General features: G+C 48.3%; 1 protein-coding gene and 21 non-coding genes across 22 annotated transcripts; all 22 read right to left on the reverse strand.

Annotated features, from left to right (window-relative positions):
* Positions 1-2,944: 2,944 nt before the first annotated feature.
* On the reverse strand, positions 2,945-3,017 carry TRNAM-CAU (transfer RNA methionine (anticodon CAU)). The gene has a single exon. It is a non-coding gene; the product is annotated as a tRNA-Met (tRNA).
* A 173-nt stretch (positions 3,018-3,190) lies between these two features.
* Positions 3,191-3,263, reverse strand: TRNAM-CAU (transfer RNA methionine (anticodon CAU)). Its single transcript has one exon. It is a non-coding gene; the product is annotated as a tRNA-Met (tRNA).
* Positions 3,264-3,436: 173 nt separating this feature from the next.
* Positions 3,437-3,509, reverse strand: TRNAM-CAU (transfer RNA methionine (anticodon CAU)). The gene has a single exon. It is a non-coding gene; the product is annotated as a tRNA-Met (tRNA).
* A 173-nt stretch (positions 3,510-3,682) lies between these two features.
* On the reverse strand, positions 3,683-3,755 carry TRNAM-CAU (transfer RNA methionine (anticodon CAU)). Its single transcript has one exon. It is a non-coding gene; the product is annotated as a tRNA-Met (tRNA).
* A 3,168-nt stretch (positions 3,756-6,923) lies between these two features.
* On the reverse strand, positions 6,924-8,360 carry LOC139055678 (uncharacterized). The gene is made up of 2 exons (XM_070533211.1): positions 8,072-8,360; positions 6,924-7,912 (listed from the first exon to the last, which is right to left on the reverse strand). The coding sequence occupies exons 1-2, from the start codon at positions 8,358-8,360 to the stop codon at positions 7,449-7,451; spliced, it is 753 nt and encodes a 250-aa protein (XP_070389312.1). The 3' UTR covers positions 6,924-7,448.
* A 507-nt stretch (positions 8,361-8,867) lies between these two features.
* TRNAM-CAU (transfer RNA methionine (anticodon CAU)) lies at positions 8,868-8,940 on the reverse strand. Its single transcript has one exon. It is a non-coding gene; the product is annotated as a tRNA-Met (tRNA).
* A 173-nt stretch (positions 8,941-9,113) lies between these two features.
* On the reverse strand, positions 9,114-9,186 carry TRNAM-CAU (transfer RNA methionine (anticodon CAU)). The gene has a single exon. It is a non-coding gene; the product is annotated as a tRNA-Met (tRNA).
* Positions 9,187-14,369: 5,183 nt separating this feature from the next.
* On the reverse strand, positions 14,370-14,442 carry TRNAM-CAU (transfer RNA methionine (anticodon CAU)). Its single transcript has one exon. It is a non-coding gene; the product is annotated as a tRNA-Met (tRNA).
* Positions 14,443-14,615: 173 nt separating this feature from the next.
* On the reverse strand, positions 14,616-14,688 carry TRNAM-CAU (transfer RNA methionine (anticodon CAU)). The gene has a single exon. It is a non-coding gene; the product is annotated as a tRNA-Met (tRNA).
* Positions 14,689-14,861: 173 nt separating this feature from the next.
* TRNAM-CAU (transfer RNA methionine (anticodon CAU)) lies at positions 14,862-14,934 on the reverse strand. The gene has a single exon. It is a non-coding gene; the product is annotated as a tRNA-Met (tRNA).
* A 173-nt stretch (positions 14,935-15,107) lies between these two features.
* On the reverse strand, positions 15,108-15,180 carry TRNAM-CAU (transfer RNA methionine (anticodon CAU)). The gene has a single exon. It is a non-coding gene; the product is annotated as a tRNA-Met (tRNA).
* A 173-nt stretch (positions 15,181-15,353) lies between these two features.
* Positions 15,354-15,426, reverse strand: TRNAM-CAU (transfer RNA methionine (anticodon CAU)). Its single transcript has one exon. It is a non-coding gene; the product is annotated as a tRNA-Met (tRNA).
* Positions 15,427-15,599: 173 nt separating this feature from the next.
* Positions 15,600-15,672, reverse strand: TRNAM-CAU (transfer RNA methionine (anticodon CAU)). The gene has a single exon. It is a non-coding gene; the product is annotated as a tRNA-Met (tRNA).
* Positions 15,673-15,845: 173 nt separating this feature from the next.
* Positions 15,846-15,918, reverse strand: TRNAM-CAU (transfer RNA methionine (anticodon CAU)). Its single transcript has one exon. It is a non-coding gene; the product is annotated as a tRNA-Met (tRNA).
* A 173-nt stretch (positions 15,919-16,091) lies between these two features.
* Positions 16,092-16,164, reverse strand: TRNAM-CAU (transfer RNA methionine (anticodon CAU)). Its single transcript has one exon. It is a non-coding gene; the product is annotated as a tRNA-Met (tRNA).
* Positions 16,165-16,337: 173 nt separating this feature from the next.
* Positions 16,338-16,410, reverse strand: TRNAM-CAU (transfer RNA methionine (anticodon CAU)). Its single transcript has one exon. It is a non-coding gene; the product is annotated as a tRNA-Met (tRNA).
* Positions 16,411-21,697: 5,287 nt separating this feature from the next.
* Positions 21,698-21,770, reverse strand: TRNAM-CAU (transfer RNA methionine (anticodon CAU)). Its single transcript has one exon. It is a non-coding gene; the product is annotated as a tRNA-Met (tRNA).
* Positions 21,771-21,943: 173 nt separating this feature from the next.
* On the reverse strand, positions 21,944-22,016 carry TRNAM-CAU (transfer RNA methionine (anticodon CAU)). The gene has a single exon. It is a non-coding gene; the product is annotated as a tRNA-Met (tRNA).
* Positions 22,017-22,189: 173 nt separating this feature from the next.
* TRNAM-CAU (transfer RNA methionine (anticodon CAU)) lies at positions 22,190-22,262 on the reverse strand. Its single transcript has one exon. It is a non-coding gene; the product is annotated as a tRNA-Met (tRNA).
* A 173-nt stretch (positions 22,263-22,435) lies between these two features.
* Positions 22,436-22,508, reverse strand: TRNAT-CGU (transfer RNA threonine (anticodon CGU)). Its single transcript has one exon. It is a non-coding gene; the product is annotated as a tRNA-Thr (tRNA).
* A 173-nt stretch (positions 22,509-22,681) lies between these two features.
* TRNAM-CAU (transfer RNA methionine (anticodon CAU)) lies at positions 22,682-22,754 on the reverse strand. The gene has a single exon. It is a non-coding gene; the product is annotated as a tRNA-Met (tRNA).
* A 173-nt stretch (positions 22,755-22,927) lies between these two features.
* TRNAM-CAU (transfer RNA methionine (anticodon CAU)) lies at positions 22,928-23,000 on the reverse strand. The gene has a single exon. It is a non-coding gene; the product is annotated as a tRNA-Met (tRNA).
* Between the last annotated feature and the right edge of the window lie 239 nt (positions 23,001-23,239).

Genomic DNA, 23,239 nt, shown 5'->3' on the forward strand with positions numbered 1-23,239 from the left:
AAAATGAAGAAAATCTCGCTCAAATCCTTCTATTATTTTTTTCTTGTTCCCAAGCAGTTCACGATAATAATCTACGAATGCTTGCTCTATCATTGTGGGTTCGGACGTTTCCTCGTTTTGATATATTATTGCTTGTATTTCATTTTTTGTCGCGTATCTATTTTCGTCACTTAGCGCCCGTTTAGTAGGCGTTTCCCCATTCCACAGTCGTTCCGCTCGCGCTCGTACCATCGCTCCCTTGTATCGTTCTTGGTCGATAAGTTCGAGCTTACTTTTTATTTCCTTTATCTGCTTCATGCAAGATCCAGCGTTCTGACATTCTGTAGACATGAGAAATTCTAGTTCGCTGGTTAGTTCTTTTTCTTCTTGTTTTTCCTTGCGGCGTAGCGCAGTTGCTTTTCCTATCGTTTTTGTTTTAACATCAGTTTTGAGAGTTTCCCATGTTTCAATACAGTGATTAGGTTGCGCTGTCATAGAGGAATTAATCATTTCACTTATATCTCTGATAAAGCTTTCATCATCGAGCAGTTTGGCATTAAACTTCCAAAGATCCCAATTAAATTTCGTTTCTTTTCGTTTTTGCCCTAAATCAAACGTCACTAGACTATGATCAGAAAAGGATACATGTTTTATCTCGTAACTTTGACACAATGGCACGAGCTGCATTGCAATATAAGCTCGGTCTAATCGCGCATGACTTTCACCTTGATAGTGCGTATAAGCGGAAGCTTTGCCTGTCGATAACAGAATACCGACATCTTCAAATTCATAATCATTCACAAGTATGTTTAAAAACTGTGCGCTCGTATCCATTCGTTTCATTTGTTTAGCTCGGTCTTGTGCTCTGCACACACAGTTGAAATCCCCCATCAATATAAGGTATCGCTCGCACTTCAGGTATTCTTCTAGCTGTTCAAAAAAAATTCTACGTGCACATTCATCATTTGGAGCATACACGCACAAAATACGCCACTTAAAGCCAGAAAAAGAACAATCAAGTATGACAAATCGGCCATTTCCACATATAATAACTTGTTCCTCTACAATACCAGCACTGTTACGAATAAAGAGTGCGCAGCCTCCAGAAGTTCCCACCGCATGACATACGCAGACGTTATACATTGCTCTAAATGGCTGCACCATGCGGTCCGTCTGTTCCTGACCTTCCACCTTTGTCTCTTGCACGGCGACAATATCTAAATCATTTTCTTGAAAAAGCCGGCTTAATTGGTACTGGCGTCTCCTGCTCGCCAAACCGCGAACGTTTAAAGTGCCTAGACGAAGGGGCCTTTTAAGGTTAAGTGTCATGGTTAATCTGAAACAGGTGGACCGCATGGATTTTACCTCGATCTTTTATGTTGCCACACGGTCGATTCTTTCCGGCGACGGGCAACGTCGCGTCCAGCCAGCAGTCCTCGGGTGGATGCTGCTGTGGCTCTGTAGCTAGGTGACTTGACGCCATGGTAGGTGCTCGGTGTTCGGAAGTGGTGGACTCGCTGCTCTATGCGTTGACCCTCGTTGTTACGAGGGTTTATTTCCCTCAGTTTTCCGGTCAGGAGGGAGGCTGGGTTTCGGTTTGAAGCTGGGCCGTCTGCCCATTTGAAGGCCGGTCTTCACGACTGTCTTGGTGGGCGGTTCTTCTCCGCTACTTGCACTGGGCTTGCCCATTTCGTTGCCTGCATCGTCGCGCGGTCTCTTGGTAGAAGCACCAGGCTCAAGTTCCATGGGCTGTGCGTCAGCTTCTGCTTCCTCACTCAACGCTGCTTCAACGGGTTTGACTTTGTCCGCCTCTTCTGTTTCCGGCGTCACAGGGACTCCATTTGTCTGGGGTGTGGTGTTATCAGCGAAAACACCTTTCCACGCGTCGGTAGGGGCAACTTTTCCATTTGCGCTCTTTGTGTCGACCTGCTTTCGCCCACCAGCGGCTTCTTCGGCGTCTGCTTCATCCATTAAGAGCTCTGCATCCGCGTCCTTCGTTGCTTTTCCGGTGATGCTCGCATATGTGGTCACGCAGTCTAGGTCCGTGTGGCCGAAGCGCCTACACTGGGAACAGCGAGGTACACGGCAGTCACGTCGAATGTGGCCAGTGGTGTTGCAACGAAGGCATAATGGTGCTCGGTTCGGCACAACAACTAGGGCGAGTTCGCTTCCTACACGCAACTGGTGGGGTAGGTCGTCGATAGTGACTCCGGCTCCCAGTTTCATGGTCACTAGGCGCGTTGTCGATGCTCTTTCTGTGATACCTCTTACGCGCCATTTTTCCTTCGTTACTTCCGTAACCTTTCCATACGGAGCCAAGGCCGCACGCACTTCCTCATCGCTGACCCCGTAAAGAAGCCAGTGCAGCTTCATTCGTAAGCCTTGGTCGTTGGGGTTAACTACCAGGCACCGGCAACTCTTCACTCGGAATTTCCCTTTTGACAACATTTTCTTCGTTGCTTCAGCGCTCTTGAATGTCACGGCCCAAACGTGATTCATCCTGTACGCCCCCAGAGCGATAACGTCGGGAAGCGCTCCAAGATTTTCCAAGGCATCGCGAAAATCTTCCACTCGGTATGGGCGCGCTCGTAAATCCGCATGAAGGAAAATAGTATCCGTAACAACCTGACCTGTTGGCAGTTGAGGCAATACAACTTGGTAGTCCTGGTCGACCGAAGCAAAAGACCTGTTTCCGCGGCTTGAAAAGGCCGCTGAATCCGCTCCTTGGGAGCCCATGTTACCCACGTCCGAACACAACGGTGGCCGGAAGTGGACTCCTGCGCTACCGAGGCGGACAGGGCACACGACGAGGCACGTCCAGTCTCCTTAGTGCTATTTTGGACGGTGGTGAAAAAGTAAAACAGCGTGCAGCACTTACCCCTTAATAGATTGGAATCTAGTTTCATTATAATGCCCGAATATGAGTGCACTATCGCGTAAGGCAGCAAAAAGAAAGCGCCCCCTTTGCCCCGAGTGAGGATCGAACTCACGACCTTCAGATTATGAGACTGACGCGCTGCCTACTGCGCTACCGAGGCGGACAGGGCACACGACGAGGCACGTCCAGTCTCGTTAGTGCTATTTTGGACGGTGGTGAAAAAGTAAAACAGCGTGCAGCACTTACCCCTTAATAGATTGGAATCTAGTTTCATTATAATGCCCGAATATGAGTGCACTATCGCGTAAGGCAGCAAAAAGAAAGCGCCCCCTTTGCCCCGAGTGAGGATCGAACTCACGACCTTCAGATTATGAGACTGACGCGCTGCCTACTGCGCTACCGAGGCGGACCGGGCACACGACGAGGCACGTCCACTCTCGTTAGTGCTATTTTGGACGGAGTTGAAAAAGTAAAAAAGCGAGCAGCACTTACCCCTTAATAGATTGGAATCTAGTTTCATTATAATGCCCGAATATGAGTGCACTATCGCGTAAGGCAGCAAAAAGAAAGCGCCCCCTTTGCCCCGAGTGAGGATCGAACTCACGACCTTCAGATTATGAGACTGACGCGCTGCCTACTGCGCTACCGAGGCGGACAGGGCACACGACGAGGCACGTCCAGTCTCGTTAGTGCTATTTTGGACGGTGGTGAAAAAGTAAAACAGCGTGCAGCACTTACCCCTTAATAGATTGGAATCTAGTTTCATTATAATGCCCGAATATGAGTGCACTATCGCGTAAGGCAGCAAAAAGAAAGCGCCCCCTTTGCCCCGAGTGAGGATTGAACTCACGACCTTCAGATTATGAGACTGACGCGCTGCCTACTGCGCTACCGAGGCTTTTTTTTTCTCTCTCTTTATTGCCTGCTTAGACATTAACACACAGACAAAAAAAATTCATATACACAGTGCACCCACATCAAATCAGGTGGGATGGTCGCTAAAATTTCTTGAGGCACACCAGCTCATCAAGGATGCTAACCCAGTCTGGGGTTTCGCCTTGTGCACGATACACTTCTGGTAATAGTGACATACTTTCAATGAAGTTCTCTCGCGCAGAGCACACATTGACATCAGCATGACGTACAGCCATTCTGGTTTTCCACAAACTGTGGAGGCCCAGCAACATGAACATGTCGAATGGTGGCCCGTCATCACTTTCAACTGGAAGGAACCGAATTCCATAGGGGTTTATGGGGAGTTCTTTTTTAAGAGTGCGCTGCAAGATGTCCCAGTGAAAGACAGCGTCCCAACACTCAATGAAGGCGTGTTCAATTGTTTCAGGCTTTTTACACAGCAGGCAATTGGTAGTCCAGGGTACGAATATTCTTTTCTGTTCTAGCCATACTTTAACGGGGAGGGTGTTCGTGTGTAGGTGGAAAAAGAAAGTTTTCGCAGCAGGTCTCACAGGCATCCTTTTGACTCGTTTCAGCACATCTTTTCCTGGGCCTCCACAGTGAACACTCCTATACAGTGGAATAGGTAACATGCTGTCAACTAAATCTGCGTATAGTTTCTTTTTTCTCACTGAACACAAATACTCCAGCGAAAAACGTGCGCAGAGTATTCTAAAAGATGCAACGACTTCACGATAGTAACCAGTCGCTCTTCTAGTGATAGCACTAGATGTGGACACAACAAATTCAGGCAGTTCTGTTGCCATTTTCGCCTGAATGACTGTACGGAGAAAAACATTTCTTTCATCTCGCAGGAAGAAGAACCGCGATACGATCTGTCTAATAAACAAGTGTGAGAGCCCAAGGCCCCCATTTCGAACTGTGCGAAAAAGATTTGTTCGACTGGATCGCTCCCAATGGAGTTCCAGATGAAGATAGCAAGCACTCGATGCATTTTTTGAACGTTTACACGGGACATGAACATTACTTGCAGTATGTACCAAACTTTGGCAATCAAAAAAACATTGCAAGCTGAAGCACGTGCAAACACTGACAATCCCCGGCCCTGCCGTCCTTTTATCTTTTCTTTCATTGATTCTATTTGTCCGGTCCACAACTGTGTCGAGTCCCGATAGCACTCAAGGGGCACTCCTAGATACAGTGAAGGCACTGTAGTCCACTGCATACCGGCGAATTTTGTGGGTGTCGCGTCCCAGCTTCCATGCCATATCCCAACACTTTTTTCGAAGTTTATCGGGGCACCAGTGTACCTACAAAAGGATCTTGCAAGGCGGACAGCCTCGACCACGCTTTCCCTGTCTTCACAAAAGACGGCGACGTCATCTGCATAAGCTAGCATTCTAACTTCTGCGGCGTGCAGCCTAAAACCACGAATGTTTTCATCCCGTATGACTGCCATACAAAAGGGTTCGAGGTACAGGGCAAAAAGCAAAGGAGACAAGGGACAGCCTTGCCGTACAGACGAGCGGACTGGCACCCTCGAACTAAGACACTTATTAACTATAAGCTGCGTGTAACAGTCTTCATAAGCCATTTTAACGCCATCTACAATGACGCTCCCAATATTACAGTACTGCAGTATAGCGAAAAGCACCTCATGTGACACCCGGTCGAACGCCTTCACATGGCCACCTGACCCCCAATGGCATCACAACATTCGAGCACATTCCTTGCAATGTGGGTGTTCGTGAAAATGGTGCGGCCTTTAATGCCACACGTCTGGTGTGGCCCTACAAGCTGCTGAATCACGCTTTGAAATCGTCGAGCCAGTATTTTCATAAATATTTTGTAATCTGTGTTGGTCAGACTTATCGGTCTGTATGAACCTACTGAAAGGAGCTTTTCCCGGTCATCGGTTTTCGGAATTAATACTATGTGTGAAGTCCGGAATGAGGGTGGTACTTTTTTAAATTCATACGCCTCTGAGAGTAGTCGGTGCAATATACACGCAAACTCCTGACTGAATGCCTTGTAAAAAGCGGCGCCTAGGCCGTCCGGCCCTGGCGATTTGCCTGATGGCAGTTCCTCCATCGCCCTTTCGATCTCGGATACAGCTATTGGTCTCTCAAGACTTTCTCTAACGTCGTCATCCAACCTTGGCATCTCGCTCATGAATTCACTCTCGAAGACCAGTCCAGAACGCGTCACATTGCCGAACAATTCGCGATAGTGCTCCACAAAAGCTTTCTCAATCGACGAAGCGTCTGACGTCACCTCGTTTTGAAGACGTATCTGTTGGATCTCATTTCTTGACGCGTGACGCTTTTCATCGCTCATTGCCCGTTTGTTTGGTACCTCACCCATCCATAGGCGTTCGCTTCTAGCGCGTATAACTGCTGCTTTGTATCGCTCTTCGTCGATAACTTCAAGCTCGAGTCTTACTTTCTTTACGTTTTCAGCTAATAGATCGTGACCCGCATTTTCTGCGCTTGACAGATATTCTAGCTGTCTTTGCAGCTCTCTTTGTTTCTGTAATTTATCGTGCTGAAGGCTGCTTCCTCTTTCTATTGCAATGAACTTAACTTGAATCTTAAATTCCTCCCATGTGGCAGTAAAATATTCATCCTCATGTGTCATCAACTCTGTTATCTTTTCCTTAACTCTTCGCACAAATGGTTCATCATCAAGCAGCTTTTCGTTGAATTTCCACATGTTCCAGTTGAATCGTGTTCTTTTAACTTTTTCCCCAATCGAGAAGCTTACCAAGCTATGGTCCGTGAACGATTGCGGTGCGACGTTATAACTATTACAAAGGGTGATCAAGACGTCAGAAACATACACTCTGTCCAGCCTTGCTCGGCTATTTCGCTGAATGTGCGTGTACTGCGGAATGATACCATCAGTGAGGACTAGACCCACATCTTCTAAGTTGTGGTTTTCAATTAGTCTGCTCAAAAGGAGAGCACTTTTATCGCGAACCCTTTCCCTTTTTAGTCGGTCTTCCGGAGAACACACACAGTTAAAATCACCAAGAAATATGACGAAGCGATCACATTTTAGATATTGCTCGATAGATTAAAAAAACAAAAATCGATCATTCACATTGTTTGGCGCATAAACGCATACGAGCCGCCACAAATCGTGAGAAAAAGAAAAATCTACAATAAGCAAGCGGCCAGTTTCAGAAACAGTTACACTTTCTTCAATGATACCAGCACTCTTCCGTATTAACAACGCACATCCGCCTGATGTGCCATTCGCATGGCACACGCACACATTGTAATGCGCCGTGAAAGGCGTCACCATGCGATCGGTCTGTTCTTGGGTTTCGACCTTAGTTTCTTGTAAGGCAACTACATCGAGTTCCTTCTCCATACACAAGCGGCTAAGTTGATATTGCCTCCTTCGCGCTCCAAGGCCACGAACATTTAACGTGGCAACTCTCAATGCTCTCTCTAGTTTCCCCGCCATTTATCTGCAAAAGCAAGCCGATCGCACGGTGCCGCTAAAGAACAAGCGATCCGGACACACGGTAGAAAAAAATTGCATGCATAACTTTTGCACTGAAAACCGCTCGATCCACACGCGTACCTTTAGAGCGTACGCGAAGCCCGATTCCAAAAAGGACGCCATGTCTTCACGACGTTAGTCCGGGCGCCCCAGTAGGCGCCGGGTCCTACTTAGGCGGTTTCGCCGCCGGTCGTCTGTCCGGCGGGATGTTTGGCTTCAGGCGCACGGGCACACGACGACCCGCCTGCGCTTTTGGCGGCGGCTCGTCTTTGGCCCCGTTGTCAAGGTTGCCGTCCAGGTTGCCGGTCGAGTCCCTCGCTCTTTTCATAGCCGCATTGCTTGCACTCGATTCTTCGACGTCCATCAAGGAAGTTACCGGTCCGTGCTCCGTGGCGGTCTCCTCGGCAGCGGTGGATTTTGCGACCGATTCTTCTTTGGCTCCTTCGTCGCATGCCCTTTGCACTGCATCTTTCGGGCCCGTAGGCAGCACATTTACCACCTTCGTGGATTTAGCCGCCGGCACAGAAGGTGTTGCGACTGTGTCCGCCGGTGGTACTAGCACGCGGGAAGCCTCATCAACGTCAGCCTCGTCCATTAACAGGTCAGCCACGTCCTCTCGGAGAGCAGGTCCTGCGACAGATGCGTAAGTCTTAACACATTCCGTATCCTGGTGGCCATAGCGACGGCATACTGCACATCTCGGGACGCGGCAGTCACGTCGGACATGTCCGGTGTTTCGGCACTTCAGGCAAAGAGGTGCTCTGCCCGGTACAACTAGGGTCGGCTCACCAGCTACACGAAGTTGATGGGGCAGGTCTTCTATGGTCATACCCGTCTTCAGAACCAGGGACACCACCCGTGTCGACGATGCTTTATCTTGAACTCCTTGAACACGCCACTTTTCATGGAAAACGTCCGTGACCTTTCCGAACGGTAACAGGGCTGTCCGTATATCCTCGTCCGACACGTTATGAAGCATCCAATGCAGCTTCAGCCGCACGGCCTGATTGGCTGGATCAACGACAATGCACCGATGTTCATTCACCTTGAGGTTCTTGGTGCTTGAAAGCCTTTTCATGCCTTCGTCGCTCTTGAAAGTAACCGCCCAAACGTGGCTCATCTGATACGCCCCTAGGGCGATGACATCAGCAAGTAGGCCTAAGCTAGCCAACGCATCTCGGAAATGTTCCACACGATACGGCCTGGCACGCACATCCGCATGCAGAAAAACTGTATTTAAAACTATCCGACCTGTCGGCAATTGAGGCAGCAAAACTTGGTATTCCGGGTCTTCTGAGGCAAAAATCCTGGTACCGCGGCCCTGCTGGGCCGCTGAAGCCGCTCCTACGGAGCTCATGATCGGCACGTCCGCTCGCTAGCGCGGCAGAAAGCCGAATCTGCGCTACCGAGGCGGACAGGGCACACGACGAGGCACGTCCAGTCTCGTTAGTGCTATTTTGGACGGAGTTGAAAAAGTAAAAAAGCGAGCAGCACTTACCCCTTAATAGATTGGAATCTAGTTTCATTATAATGCCCGAATATGAGTGCACTATCGCGTAAGGCAGCAAAAAGAAAGCGCCCCCTTTGCCCCGAGTGAGGATCGAACTCACGACCTTCAGATTATGAGACTGACGCGCTGCCTACTGCGCTACCGAGGCGGACAGGGCACACGACGAGGCACGTCCAGTCTCGTTAGTGCTATTTTGGACGGAGTTGAAAAAGTAAAACAGCGTGCAGCACTTACCCCTTAATAGATTGGAATCTAGTTTCATTATAATGTCTGAATATGTGTGCACTATCGCGTAAGGCAGGAAAAAGAAAGCGCCCCCTTTGCCCCGAGTGAGGACCGAACTCACGACCTTCAGATTATGAGACTGACGCGCTGCCTACTGCGCTACCGAGACTTTTTTTTTTCTTTATTACCGGTTTTACACATAAGGCACGTACAAAAAAGGTAACACGTTTGCTCTCAGTAGAACATTCCACGCGTTAGAGTTAAAAACAGAAAGAGGTAGTTGTACTATGGTAAAAACACCGGCTGCATTTTGGGTAATGCAGCTTGGTTAGGGGAACCGAACTGTGGCCAATTTGTCTAATATGGGTAGCCACGCTGGTGGCTCCCCCTTGGCTTTATGTATGTCACGTAGGTGCAGGATGTTTTCCACGAAATATTCTTGAGCAGAACGAGGTTGGAGAGCTTCATGCCTTACATCCATTCTTGTCTTCCAGACACTGTGCATGCAGAGCAACATTATTGTGTCACACGGCACGTCTCCCGTCTCTTCAAAAGGCAGAAAGCGAATACCGAATGGTGTCAGAGGGAATTCTTTTTTGATTGTTCTTTGTAGGATATCCCACAAGAACACTGAGTCCCAACAATCTAGAAATATATGGTCTATAGTTTCCGGTTTATGGCATATACCGCAATCGACACTCCATGGTACAAACAAACCCTTCTCTCTTAGCCATGGTTTTACGGGAAGCGTGCCGCTGTGCACAAGAAAGAAGAAAGATTTGGTAGACGGCCTGATAGGCATTCTTTTTACGCGTTTCAAGACATTGCGTTCAGGCCCTAGAGCGTATGTTGAACGGTATACAGGCACGGGGCACAAAATATCTACGAGGTCTTTATACAATTTCTTCCGGCCGACTACAGACAAATATTCAAGTGAGAAGTGGGCTTTGAGCAAACGAAAAGCGCTTACCACTTCGCGCATATATCCTTTCACCACTACTTGTGGTGTTCCACATGATGTAACAATGAACTCAGATAAGGCATTGTGTAGTTGTACGTGTATAACAGTTTGTAGAAATGCATTCCTTTGGTCGCGTAGAAAAATAAACCTTGAGACTACTTGTCTTAAAAACAAATTACACAAACCAAGACCTCCGTTATTCACGGAATGAAATAAGTTTAGCCTGCTTGTACGTTCCCATCCCGATCCCCAAACAAACATTGCGAATATCCTGTGCAATTTTTGGACACACATCCTAGACATACATAATACTTGTAACATATAGAACACTTTGGCCACGAAGAATGAGTTACACACAGTTGCACGCGCAAACATTGAGAGATTCCGTCCTCCCCAGTTTATTGTTTGCTCGCTTGCCCGATCAGTATCTGCTGTCCACTGCTCGGTCGTGTCGCGGTAATGTTCGAGTGGTACGCCGAGGTAAGTAGCGGGTGTCTCGCTGAAATTTATAGTGTCAAAAATTTCTGGCGTAGTTTCCCATTCACCATGCCAAAGACGTAAGCATTTTTGCCAGCTTATTGCACTTCCTGTAAGGCTGCAGAAAGTTCTTGCGATATGCATAGCTTCCTGAATACTTTCCTTATCAGTGCAGAATACTGCGATATCGTCAGCATAGGATACGACCTTTATTTCACGTGATAAGAGCCGGAAACCGCGTATCTTTTTGTTCATCATTAGATTTAAACACAGCGGTTCGAGGTAAATTGCAAATAGAAATGAACTGGCAGGGCATCCCTGTTTTACACCAGAGTATGCTGTAATGCTTTCGGTTAATTTTTTATTAATAATTAGTTTCGAAGAACAGCCAGTGTAGGCCATTTTTATTCCATCATAAATGATGGTGCCTACGTTGATGTGTTCCAAGAGGGAGAAGAGAATGCTGTGGGTTACCTTATCGAAAGCTTTTTCTAAGTCGAGTTGAATCATGGCTACTCGTCCGTGCATTAGGTCACATAGTTCCAATATACTTCTGGTCACATGAATATTCGTAAGTATGCTTCTCCCTTTGATTCCACAAGTTTAATGATCACCGACCAAGTTGGTAATCACAGACTGAATTCGCTTAGCTATAACTTTCATAAAAACCTTATAATCCGTGTTAGTTAGACTTATGGGTCGGTATGCTTCGGATGACAATAATTTTACAGGGTCTTTGGTCTTTGGTAGTAGTACGACATGGCTTCTTTTAAATGACGGAGGCAGCATTTTAGATTCATAAGCTTCTTCTATAACTCTGAGGAGCATTTTTGCCATTTGATGTCTAAAGTATTTATAAAATGCGGCAACAAGCCCGTCGGGCCCCGGAGCTTTCCCTGTAGGCAAGTCATCTATTGCATTTTCCAGTTCACTAACACTTATTGGTCTTTCAAGTTGTGTTTTTACTTCATCTTCTAATCGCGGCATTATTTCAGAAAATGGGTCTCAAAGCCCTCTTGCACATTCGCTTCGCAGCCTAGCAAGTTTCTGAAACGTTGCACTAGTGCTCGTTCGATAACCTTTTGGTCTGTGGTAAGCGCACCTTGGTAGCGCAGCTCCGTTATTGCATTTTTCGTAGCGTAGCTTCTTTCGTCGCTTAATGCTCGCTTGGTAGGTGTTTCGCCCATCCAGAGCCGCTCGGCACGCGACGTTATCATCGCACCTTGATATTTTTCCGTATCAATATTCTCAAGTTGCCTTTTGACTTCTTTAACTTTGTTTGCAAGCGGGCGAGGAACAGTACTTTCCGCATTTAAGAGATAGTCTAGAGTACGCTGCAACTCGGTTTCTTTCTGTCTTGCCTTGTAGCGCAAGACACTGGCTCTTTCGATTGCGCTCATCTTAACTTCACATTTAAAGTGCTCCCACAACTCCACAGGGCTGATGAAGTCGTTTTCCTGCATTTCTTTAATTTTTGCCGTTATTACTTCGATAAAGATTTCGTCTTGCAGGAGGCTATCATTGAATTTCCAGAGGTTCCAATTAAAGGTGCTTGTTTTACGCTTTGTGCCTATTGTAACAGTTACTAAGCTATGATCGCTAAAGCTTACGTGCTTGACGGCATAAGTTGTGCAAAAAGATAAGAGGCTTGCTGTCAGATACACTCGGTCAAGTCGCGCGTGGCTTGTGCCTTGGAAATGCGTGAACTGAACTCGCTTTTCTCGCAGTACATCGCCTATATCGATTAGGTCGTATTCCTGAACGATTGCGCTAAGTTGCAATGCGCTCTTATCATGTATCGGTAGGTTCTTGGCGTTGTCTTCAGCCATGCATACACAATTGAAGTCTCCTAATAGTAACACATTTCTTTCGCATTTCAAGAAGGATTCAATGTAACGGAAAAAATCTAAACGCTCACTAGCTTTGTTTGGTGCGTAAATGCAAATAATTCGCCATAGTGCTCTTTAACATGAAAATCGCAAACTACTAAACGACCACTTTCAGAAGCGATGACAGACTGCTCTACAATGCCGACGGCGTTACGCAAGAAAATTGCGCACCCCCCTGATTTACCCACGGCGTGGCACACACAGAGATTATATCTTGACCGAAAGATTTCCACCATCGCATCAGTTTGTTCCTCGCTTTCGATTTTTGTTTCCTGGAGAGCTAGAATGTCGATATCATTTTCTAATAACAGGCGGCTCAGTTGAAGTTGCCGCCTTCGGGCTCCGAAGCCGCGTACGTTTAGTGTTGCAACACGAAGGGCTATTCCAGGATTAACGGCCATTGTAAGTAAAGTTTACACAAACCGACACAAGATACTGTTCAGATGAGTGGAAACTTACAACGCTAGACCAGTGACCACTGCTGTCTTTGCTGCACCCGATGCAGCCCGTCGCTTGGTTGAGTTGCCATCCGTGATTGTCCATTGTAGATGTAAGTCTTTCACCGGTCCCGTAACGAAGTGTTTAGCCGAACCATGCTCCCGCTAACGCGGGGGCACAGACGGCGTTGGTTTCCTGTCTGGTGGCACGGTAGGTTTTGGCTTGAAGCTAGACCTACGGGTGGACGCTGTTTTGGAGGGAGGTTCTTCTGCACACTTTGAGTCAGAGCGCTGGTCATCGCTGCTCGCTTTTTCTCGCGGGCGCTTAGTAACTGCCGTAGCCGGCATTCCCATGGTGACGTCGGTGCACGTTTCGTCCTTCTTGCCTTCCCGTGTTTCGCTGGGCCCAGGCTCTTTGACAGTAGTTACGCTTGGGGTATCGTTTGCAGGGGTAAGCTTTTGCGGTAGTTCGTCAGAGGCACTCTGAAGTTTCTGCGCTTCGTCTACATCGGGGGGCGTGGCCTCAGGCGTCTTGTCCTCGCTTGAATGTGTTTCGCTTGCTGCTGCTGTCTCTTCGGCGTCGACCTGATCCATCAGGTGTTCGTCTAATATGTCACTACGACCTGGCCCAGTGACGTTCGCGTAGCTACGCACGCACTGGGTCTCTTCGTGGCCGTAGCGGTGACACAGGCCACAGCGTGCCACGCGACATTCGCGACGTATATGGCCAGTACAATGACACCGGAGGCAAAGCGGAGGCCTTCCTGGCACGATGACTAGAGCATGGTCCTCCCCTACTCGCACCTGGTGCGGCAGGTCTTCGGCTGTCGTCCCTGCCTTCAAATGCAACGACACTAGGCGTGTATGTGACCCCTTGTCGTTGCAACCGGTAACACGCCATTTTTCTCTGGAGATTTCGGTCACGGTTCCGAATGGTGCCAGGGCTGCTTTGACGTCTTCATCGGGCGTGGTGTGGAGAAGCCAGTACAACTTCATTCTCACATCTTGGTTGCAGGGGTCAATCACAGCACAACGGTGATCTTTCACGCTAAAAGCTTTGGTAGACAAAAGTTTCTTCTTGCCTTGAACGTCTTTGAAGGTGATGGCCCAGACGTGGTTCATTTGGTAGGCCCCGAGGGCAACGACTTCCGACATGAGCTGATGGCGGACTAGTGCATCGCGAAAATGCTCGACGCGATAAGGCCTTGCCTTCAAATCACCGTGTAAGAACACAGTAGTAAGTACAGTAGTTCCTGATGGCAGCTGTGGCAAAACAAGTTGATAATCCTGTTGGGTCGTTTCCGAAAACCTGATTCCGCTGTCCGAACGGGCCGCAACAGCCGCTCCTGCGGAGCTCGACATTCCACGACCGTACCGGACGGAAGCCGGAAATAGAATCACTGCGCTACCGAGGCAGACAGGGCACACGACGAGGCACGTCCAGTCTCGTTAGTGCTATTTTGGACGGTGGTGAAAAAGTAAAACAGCGTGCAGCACTTACCCCTTAATAGATTGGAATCTAGTTTCATTATAATGCCCGAATATGAGTGCACTATCGCGTAAGGCAGCAAAAAGAAAGCGCCCCCTTTGCCCCGAGTGAGGACCGAACTCACGACCTACAGATTATGAGACTGACGCGCTGCCTACTGCGCTACCGAGGCGGACAGAGCACACGACGAGGCACGTCCAGTCTCGTTAGTGCTATTTTGGACGGTGGTGAAAAAGTAAAACAGCGTGCAGCACTTACCCCTTAATAGATTGGAATCTAGTTTCATTATAATGCCCGAATATGAGTGCACTATCGCGTAAGGCAGCAAAAAGAAATCGCCCCCTTTGCCCCGAGTGAGGATCGAACTCACGACCTTCAGATTATGAGACTGACGCGCTGCCTACTGCGCTACCGAGGCGGACAGAGCACACGACGAGGCACGTCCAGTCTCGTTAGTGCTATTTTGGACGGTGGTGAAAAAGTAAAACAGCGTGCAGCACTTACCCCTTAATAGATTGGAATCTAGTTTCATTATAATGCCCGAATATGAGTGCACTATCGCGTAAGGCAGCAAAAAGAAAGCGCCCCCTTTGCCCCGAGTGAGGACCGAACTCACGACCTACAGATTATGAGACTGACGCGCTGCCTACTGCGCTACCGAGGCGGACAGGGCACACGACGAGGCACGTCCAGTCTCGTTAGTGCTATTTTGGACGGAGTTGAAAAAGTAAAACAGCGTGCAGCACTTACCCCTTAATAGATTGGAATCTAGTTTCATTATAATGCCCGAATATGAGTGCACTATCGCGTAAGGCAGCAAAAAGAAAGCGCCCCCTTTGCCCCGAGTGAGGATCGAACTCACGACCTTCAGATTATGAGACTGACGCGCTGCCTACTGCGCTACCGAGGCGGACAGGGCACACGACGAGGCACGTCCAGTCTCGTTAGTGCTATTTTGGACGGAGTTGAAAAAGTAAAACAGCGTGCAGCACTTACCCCTTAATAGATTGGAATCTAGTTTCATTATAATGCCCGATTATGAGTGCACTATCGCGTAAGGCAGCAAAAAGAAAGCGCCCCCTTTGCCCCGAGTGAGGATCGAACTCACGACCTTCAGATTATGAGACTGACGCGCTGCCTACTGCGCTACCGAGGCGGACAGGGCACACGACGAGGCACGTCCAGTCTCGTTAGTGCTGTTTTGGACGGAGTTGAAAAAGTAAAACAGCGTGCAGCACTTACCCCTTAATAGATTGGAATCTAGTTTCATTATAATGCCCGAATATGAGTGCACTATCGCGTAAGGCAGCAAAAAGAAAGCGCCCCCTTTGCCCCGAGTGAGGATCGAACTCACGACCTTCAGATTATGAGACTGACGCGCTGCCTACTGCGCTACCGAGGTAGACAGGGCACACGACGAGGCACGTCCAGTCTCGTTAGTGCTATTTTGGACGGAGTTGAAAAAGTAAAACAGCGTGCAGCACTTACCCCTTAATAGATTGGAATCTAGTTTCATTATAATGCCCGAATATGAGTGCACTATCGCGTAAGGCAGCAAAAAGAAAGCGCCCCCTTTGCCCCGAGTGAGGACCGAACTCACGACCTACAGATTATGAGACTGACGCGCTGCCTACTGCGCTACCGAGGCGGACAGGGCACACGACGAGGCACGTCCAGTCTCGTTAGTGCTATTTTGGACGGAGTTGAAAAAGTAAAACAGCGTGCAGCACTTACCCCTTAATAGATTGGAATCTAGTTTCATTATAATGCCCGAATATGAGTGCACTATCGCGTAAGGCAGCAAAAAGAAAGCGCCCCCTTTGCCCCGAGTGAGGATCGAACTCACGACCTTCAGATTATGAGACTGACGCGCTGCCTACTGCGCTACCGAGGCAGACAGGGCACACGACGAGGCACGTCCAGTCTCGTTAGTGCTATTTTGGACGGTGGTGAAAAAGTAAAACAGCGAGCAGCACTTACCCCTTAATAGATTGGAATCTAGTTTCATTATAATGCCCGAATATGAGTGCACTATCGCGTAAGGCAGCAAAAAGAAAGCGCCCCCTTTGCCCCGAGTGAGGATCGAACTCACGACCTTCAGATTATGAGACTGACGCGCTGCCTACTGCGCTACCGAGGCTTTTTTTTTCTTTATTGCCTGTTTTATAACAAATACACGATTCACAGCTATTCTCCGCTGCGATTACAAAACAAGAAAGACAGTTCAATGTGCGGGTGTACCTTGTCGTTTGGTTTAAAAAGGCTGAATATTTGCAAGCTGTTCAAATGCTGTTAACCACTCAGGTGGTTCGCTGAGCGCTTTAAACGCTTCGCGAATGTACAATACATTTTCAGCAAAATATTCTTTGGCCGGTTTTGCGTCAACATCCTCATTACGCACCGCCATTCGTGTTTTCCACACGCTGTGCATGCAGAGTAACATCACCATATCACATGGCACGCCTTCTGTCTCTTCAAACGGTAAAAAACGGATTCCAAAATTGTGTTAAAGGAAATTCTTTTTTTAGTGTCCTTTGTAGAATGTCCCAAAGGAAGACTGAGTCCCTGCACTCCAGAAAAATATGCTCCATTGTCTCCGGTTTCTGACATATCTGGCAATTCACACTCCAGGGTACAAAGATCCCCTTCTCCTGCAGCCATGGCTTGACAGGAAGCGTGCCAGTGTGTAGCATGAAAAAAAAGTTTTTGTTGTTGCTCTTACAGGCATTTTCTTAACTCTTTTTAAAACATTCTGCTCACGCCCCAGTGCATATACTGCACGGTATATTGGTACTGGACACATGATATTAACTAAATCTCGGTATAATCGCTTTCTTGCGACTGTGTTCAGGTATTCCAAAGAAAAGTGCACTTTTAGAAAACGGAAAGAGCTTATCACTTTAAACAAAAAACCTCGGACAACCACTTGACGTATGCCATACGACGTCACAACATATTCTGGCAGTGCGTCACCTAATCGCGTCTGGATAACGCACCGCAAAAAACAATCGCTTTCGTCGCGCAAGAACATGAAGCGCGACACAACTTGTTTCAAAAATAAATGCGACAAACCCAACCCTCCTTTCTGCACAGCGTGAAACAGATTCAGACGACTCATGCGCTCCCATCCTGATCCCCACACGAACATAGCAAAAACCCTGTGCAACTTTTGTATACACACTCGGGATATACATAAAACTTGCAACATATAAAACACTTTAGCGACAAGAAATAAATTGCAGACAGTGGCTCTCGTGAATATTGACAGATTCTTGCCTCCCCACTTCGTTGTTTGTGCTTTAGCCCGCTCAGTTTGTTCAGTCCATTGCGTCGTGGTATCGCGATAGTATTCCAAAGGAACACCAAGATAACTGGTTGGCGTATCTGTGAACGGTACTGTTTCTAATACTGCAGGCCGGCTGTCCCATTCACCGTGCCAGAAGCCTAAGCTTTTTGACCAGCTTATGGCACTCCCCGTTAGACTGCAAAACTTTCTTGCATCCTTGACTGCCTCCCGAATGCTCTCTTGGTCAATGCAAAAAAAGTGCGATGTCATCTGCGTAAGCTAGTATTTTTACTTCCCGAGTTAAAAGACGGTAACCGCGAATGTTTTCGTTTTCTCGTACCTTCAAACAGAAAGGTTCAAGAAATATCGCAAAAAGTAAGGGCGACAAAGGGCACCCCTGGCGCACACTGGATAATACTGGTATATTTTCGCTGAGTCTTTTATTGATTATTAGGTGAGCGGAACAGTTCTCATAAGCCATGGCTACTCCGTCCTGAATCACTTCGCCTACATTAATGTGTTTTAGCAGGGCAAGAAGTATGCCATGAGCAACCCTGTCAAAAGCTTTTTCTAGGTCTAACTGAACCATTGCTACACATTCGAGGTTCGCATCACAGCATTCCAATATACTCCTAGCGATGTGAATATTCGACAATATTGTTCTATTCCTGATACCGCATGTTTGGTGTGGGCCTACTATGGATTTAATAACTGACTGCATCCTTTTTCCGAGCACCTTCATGTAGATTTTATAATCCGAATTCGTAAGACTTATGGGCCTGTATCCAGCGACAGATTTCAGCTTTACCGTATCGGTGATTTTCGGTATAAGCACAACATGACTTTTTCTGAATGATGGCGGCAAGTGCTTAGTTTCATGAGCTTCTGATATTACACAGTGCAGTATCTCGCTTATTTCGGCCTTGAAAGTTTTATAGAAAGCTGCTCCTAGGCCGTCTGGTCCAGGCGCCTTTCCTTTACCCAAGTCTTCTATGGCTTCTGTAATTTCTTTCGCAGAGATCGGTCTCTCGAGTCCCTCCTTTATTTCATCTTGTAATTTTGGCAGAAGGGTTAGAAAGGAGTTCACAAACTCTTCTGTTACGGGCACCTGCCTACCGAGCAACGCTCGGTAGTGTTCAACGAAAGCTTTTTCAATTACTTCTGGGTCTTTTGACATTGTGTTGTTAAAACAAATTTCTTTTATTATGTTTTTGGATGCGTAACCCTTTTCGTCACTGAGCGCGCGCTTAGTTGGCGCCTCTCCCAGCCACAGCCTCTCGGATCGTGCTCTTATCGCGGCTCCTTGGTAAATTTGAGCGTCCACCCTTTCAAGTTCGCGTTTAATTTCTCTAATCTGCTTCGAAAACAATCCCGGTATTGTGCACTCCGCGTTTAGAAAATAATCGAGCATGCTTTGCAGTTCTTTCTCTCTTTGTTTAGCTTTATGTCGCATCACACAAGCCCTCTAGATCGCACTCATTTTCACTTCAATTTTAAACTGCTCCCACAGCACAGCCCAATTTGTTGTAGCATCTCTTTGCATCACGTCAATTTTTCCTTTTACCGTTTTCACAAACCATTCATCACTTAAGATCGTTTCGTTCATTTTCCACAGTTCCCAATTAAAGTGAGACCCTCTATGTTTCGTGCCCAATGTACACATTACTAGGCTGTGATCACTGAAGCTCACGTGCTTTACTGCGTAGCTAGTGACCGTTCGCGCAAGGTTTGCTGATACGTACAAACGATCTAGTCGAGCGTGACTCTGCCCTTGGAAATGAGTAAAAACAACACTGTTACCGCTTAATATGCTTCCAACGTCTACTAAATCATAGTCTGCCACGATTGCGCAGAGTTGATGCGCACTTGCATCCCGTATTATTTTACTGGGCACCCTATCTTCGGACATGCAAACACAATTGAAGTCACCAAGAAGAACAACATTTCTTTCACTCGTCAGGTGTGACTCAACAAAGTTAAAAAAAAATTTCCTATCACTAATTTTGTTTGGAGCGTACACACAGACAATTCGCCAATCAGTATTATTGAAAGAGAAATCACATAGGACCAATCGCCCATCTTGGGCCGACATTACACTCTGCGCAACAATACCTATTGAATTTCGCAAAAATAAAAGACAGCCACCGGCCTTACCTACTCCATGACATACACAAGTGTTGTAACGGGATTTAAAAACCTGAACCATTTTGTCCGTTTGCTCTTCGCTTTCAATTTTAGTTTCTTGAACAGCAAGAATATCTATGTCGTTTTCCAGCATCAGGCGACTTAATTGTGCTTGTCGCCGTCTAGCCGTTAACCCTCGTACGTTAAGCGTGCCAATACGTACTGCTATTCCATGATTATTTGCCATTGGAAGAGAAGAGCAAGCACAAACTACAATACATTTCGGAAATCAAAGACCACCAAACTTACAAAAAACAAAACCCTGCTCCATCATAAGCTCCGTCTCATACGGCGAAGGCATGACGTTACCAAATGCGCTACTCATCATTCACTTAAAGGTTCCGCAGCACCTAGTCCTTACTGAGCCTTCAACCGAACAGCACCCCGCTACCGCGGGGGAACTGTCGGCGTTGTCCGCTTATCTGGTGGGACAGTCGGCGTCTGTCGCCCGTCTGGTGGGACGGTCGGCGTCTGCCGACCACCTGGCGGATTGGTCAGCGTCTGGCGCCCCTCAGGTGGATGTTCTCGCGTCGGCCTCCTCTCGAGCGGAACGTTCGGCTTGGGCTTGAGTGTAGACCGCCGGAAAGAGGAAGCCTTCGCGGGTGGACCTTCGCTGCTGACACCGTCGTCTTGCTCAAGCCTGACATCTTGATCGGGTATTTCGCGAGGTCTCTTTGAAACGGCGCTGGCCTGGTCCATTTTCTCGTCGGATTCTTCGATGAAGGCAGCGCCAGAGTTGCCCTGTCGCAGACCGCCCTCGGCAGCCTCCGCGTCCCCCTCACTTTCACGCACCGTAGAATTTTCTGCAAACGGTTCCCTTTGCACTTCATTCTTGGCCACTGCCTCGCTACTGCCCTTTCTGGGTTGGCACTTGACGCTTGCCATGACCACTGGCTTCTCTTCCGTGCCTCGTGGGTCTCCGCCCGCTCCAGCAGTCTCTTCCGCGTCCGCTTGATCCATCAAGTGCTCGTCTAACGCGTCGCTCCGGCCAGACCCGGTCACGTTAGCGTAGCTTCTCACGCACTGGGTCTCGTCGTGGCCGAAACGACGACAGAGTCCACAGCGTGGCACACGGCACTCGCGCCGTATATGGCCGGTGCCGCGGCATCGGAGTCAGAGCGGAGCTCTGCCTGGAACGATCACGAGCGCATGGTCCTCTGATACTCGTAGCTGATGCGGGATGTCTTCCATTGTCATACCAGCCTTCAGCCGTAACGATACCAGACGCGTGTGAGAACCTTTGTCGCCGCACCCTGGTACTCGCCACCGCTCCCTGGAAATTTCGGTCACCGTTCCGAACGGCGCCAAGGCTGCTCTGACGTCCTCGTCGGGAGTCGTGTGAAGCAGCCAGAACAGCTTCATTCTAATATCCTGGTTGCAAGGGTCAATGGCGACGCAGCGGTGTTCTTTGACACTAAAAGCCTTCGCTGACAGCAGCTTCTTTTTTCCGACTTCGTCCTTGAATGTTATAGCCCAGACATGGTTCATCTGGTAGGCCCCGAGGGCCACCACCTCCGGCAACAGCTTATGATGGTCAAGCGCATCGCGAAAATGTTCGACTCGATAGGGCCTGGCCTTCAAATCACCGTGCAAAAACACGGTATTACAAACGGTCATACCTGATGGCAGATGCGGCAAAACAAGCTGGTAATCCTGTGAATACGTTTCCGTAAGCCTGATACCGCGGCCCGGCTGGGCCGCATGAACCGCCCCTACGGAGCACAACATTCCGTGACCGTCCGCTGTGGTGGCCGGAAATGGAATCCCCACTGCGCTACCGAGGCGGACAGGGCACACGACGAGGCACGTCCAGTCTCGTTAGTGCTATTTTGGACGGTGGTGAAAAAGTAAAACAGCGTGCAGCACTTACCCCTTAATAGATTGGAATCTAGTTTCATTATAATGCCCGATTATGAGTGCACTATCGCGTAAGGCAGCAAAAAGAAAGCGCCCCCTTTGCCCCGAGTGAGGATCGAACTCACGACCTTCAGATTATGAGACTGACGCCTTGCCTACTGCGCTACCGAGGCGGACAGGGCACACGACGAGGCACGTCCAGTCTCGTTAGTGCTATTTTGGACGGTGGTGAAAAAGTAAAACAGCGTGCAGCACTTACCCCTTAATAGATTGGAATCTAGTTTCATTATAATGCCCGATTATGAGTGCACTATCGCGTAAGGCAGCAAAAAGAAAGCGCCCCCTTTGCCCCGAGTGACGATCGAACTCACGACCTTCAGATTATGAGACTGACGCGCTGCCTACTGCGCTACCGAGGCGGACAGGGCACACGACGAGGCACGTCCAGTCTCGTTAGTGCTATTTTGGACGGAGTTGAAAAAGTAAAAAAGCGAGCAGCACTTACCCCTTAATAGATTGGAATCTAGTTTCATTATAATGCCCGAATATGAGTGCACTATCGCGTAAGGCAGCAAAAAGAAAGCGCCCCCTTTGCCCCGAGTGAGGATCGAACTCACGACCTTCAGATTATGAGACTGACGCGCTGCCTACTGCGCTACCGAGGCGGACAGGGCACACGACGAGGCACGTCCAGTCTCGTTAGTGCTATTTTGGACGGTGGTGAAAAAGTAAAACAGCGTGCAGCACTTACCCCTTAATAGATTGGAATCTAGTTTCATTATAATGCCCGATTATGAGTGCACTATCGCGTAAGGCAGCAAAAAGAAAGCGCCCCCTTTGCTCCGAGTGAGGATCGAACTCACGACATACAGATTACGAGACTGACGCGCTGCCTACTGCGCTACCGAGGCGGACAGGGCACACGACGAGGCACGTCCAGTCTCGTTAGTGCTATTTTGGACGGAGTTGAAAAAGTAAAAAAGCGAGCAGCACTTACCCCTTAATAGATTGGAATCTAGTTTCATTATAATGCCCGAATATGAGTGCACTATCGCGTAAGGCAGCAAAAAGAAAGCGCCCCCTTTGCCCCGAGTGAGGATCGAACTCACGACCTTCAGATTATGAGACTGACGCGCTGCCTACTGCGCTACCGAGGCGGACAGGGCACACGACGAGGCACGTCCAGTCTCGTTAGTGCTATTTTGGACGGAGTTGAAAAAGTAAAAAAGCGAGCAGCACTTACCCCTTAATAGATTGGAATCTAGTTTCATTATAATGCCCGAATATGAGTGCACTATCGCGTAAGGCAGCAAAAAGAAAGCGCCCCCTTTGCCCCGAGTGACGATCGAACTCACGACCTTCAGATTATGAGACTGACGCGCTGCCTACTGCGCTACCGAGGCGGACAGGGCACACGACGAGGCACGTCCAGTCTCGTTAGTGCTATTTTTGACGGAGTTGAAAAAGTAAAAAAGCGAGCAGCACTTACCCCTTAATAGATTGGAATCTAGTTTCATTATAATGCCCGATTAGGGATTCTGCTTCCGGCCACCGAGCGTGACGGACGCACGATGACGGGCTCCGTTGGAGCGGCTTCAGCGGCCTTTTCTAGCCGCGGAAACAGGACGATGGTACAGGAGGG

The sequence above is a fragment of the Dermacentor albipictus genome, chromosome 2 (assembly GCF_038994185.2).
Source record: "Dermacentor albipictus isolate Rhodes 1998 colony chromosome 2, USDA_Dalb.pri_finalv2, whole genome shotgun sequence".
Taxonomy (NCBI): domain Eukaryota; kingdom Metazoa; phylum Arthropoda; class Arachnida; order Ixodida; family Ixodidae; genus Dermacentor; species Dermacentor albipictus.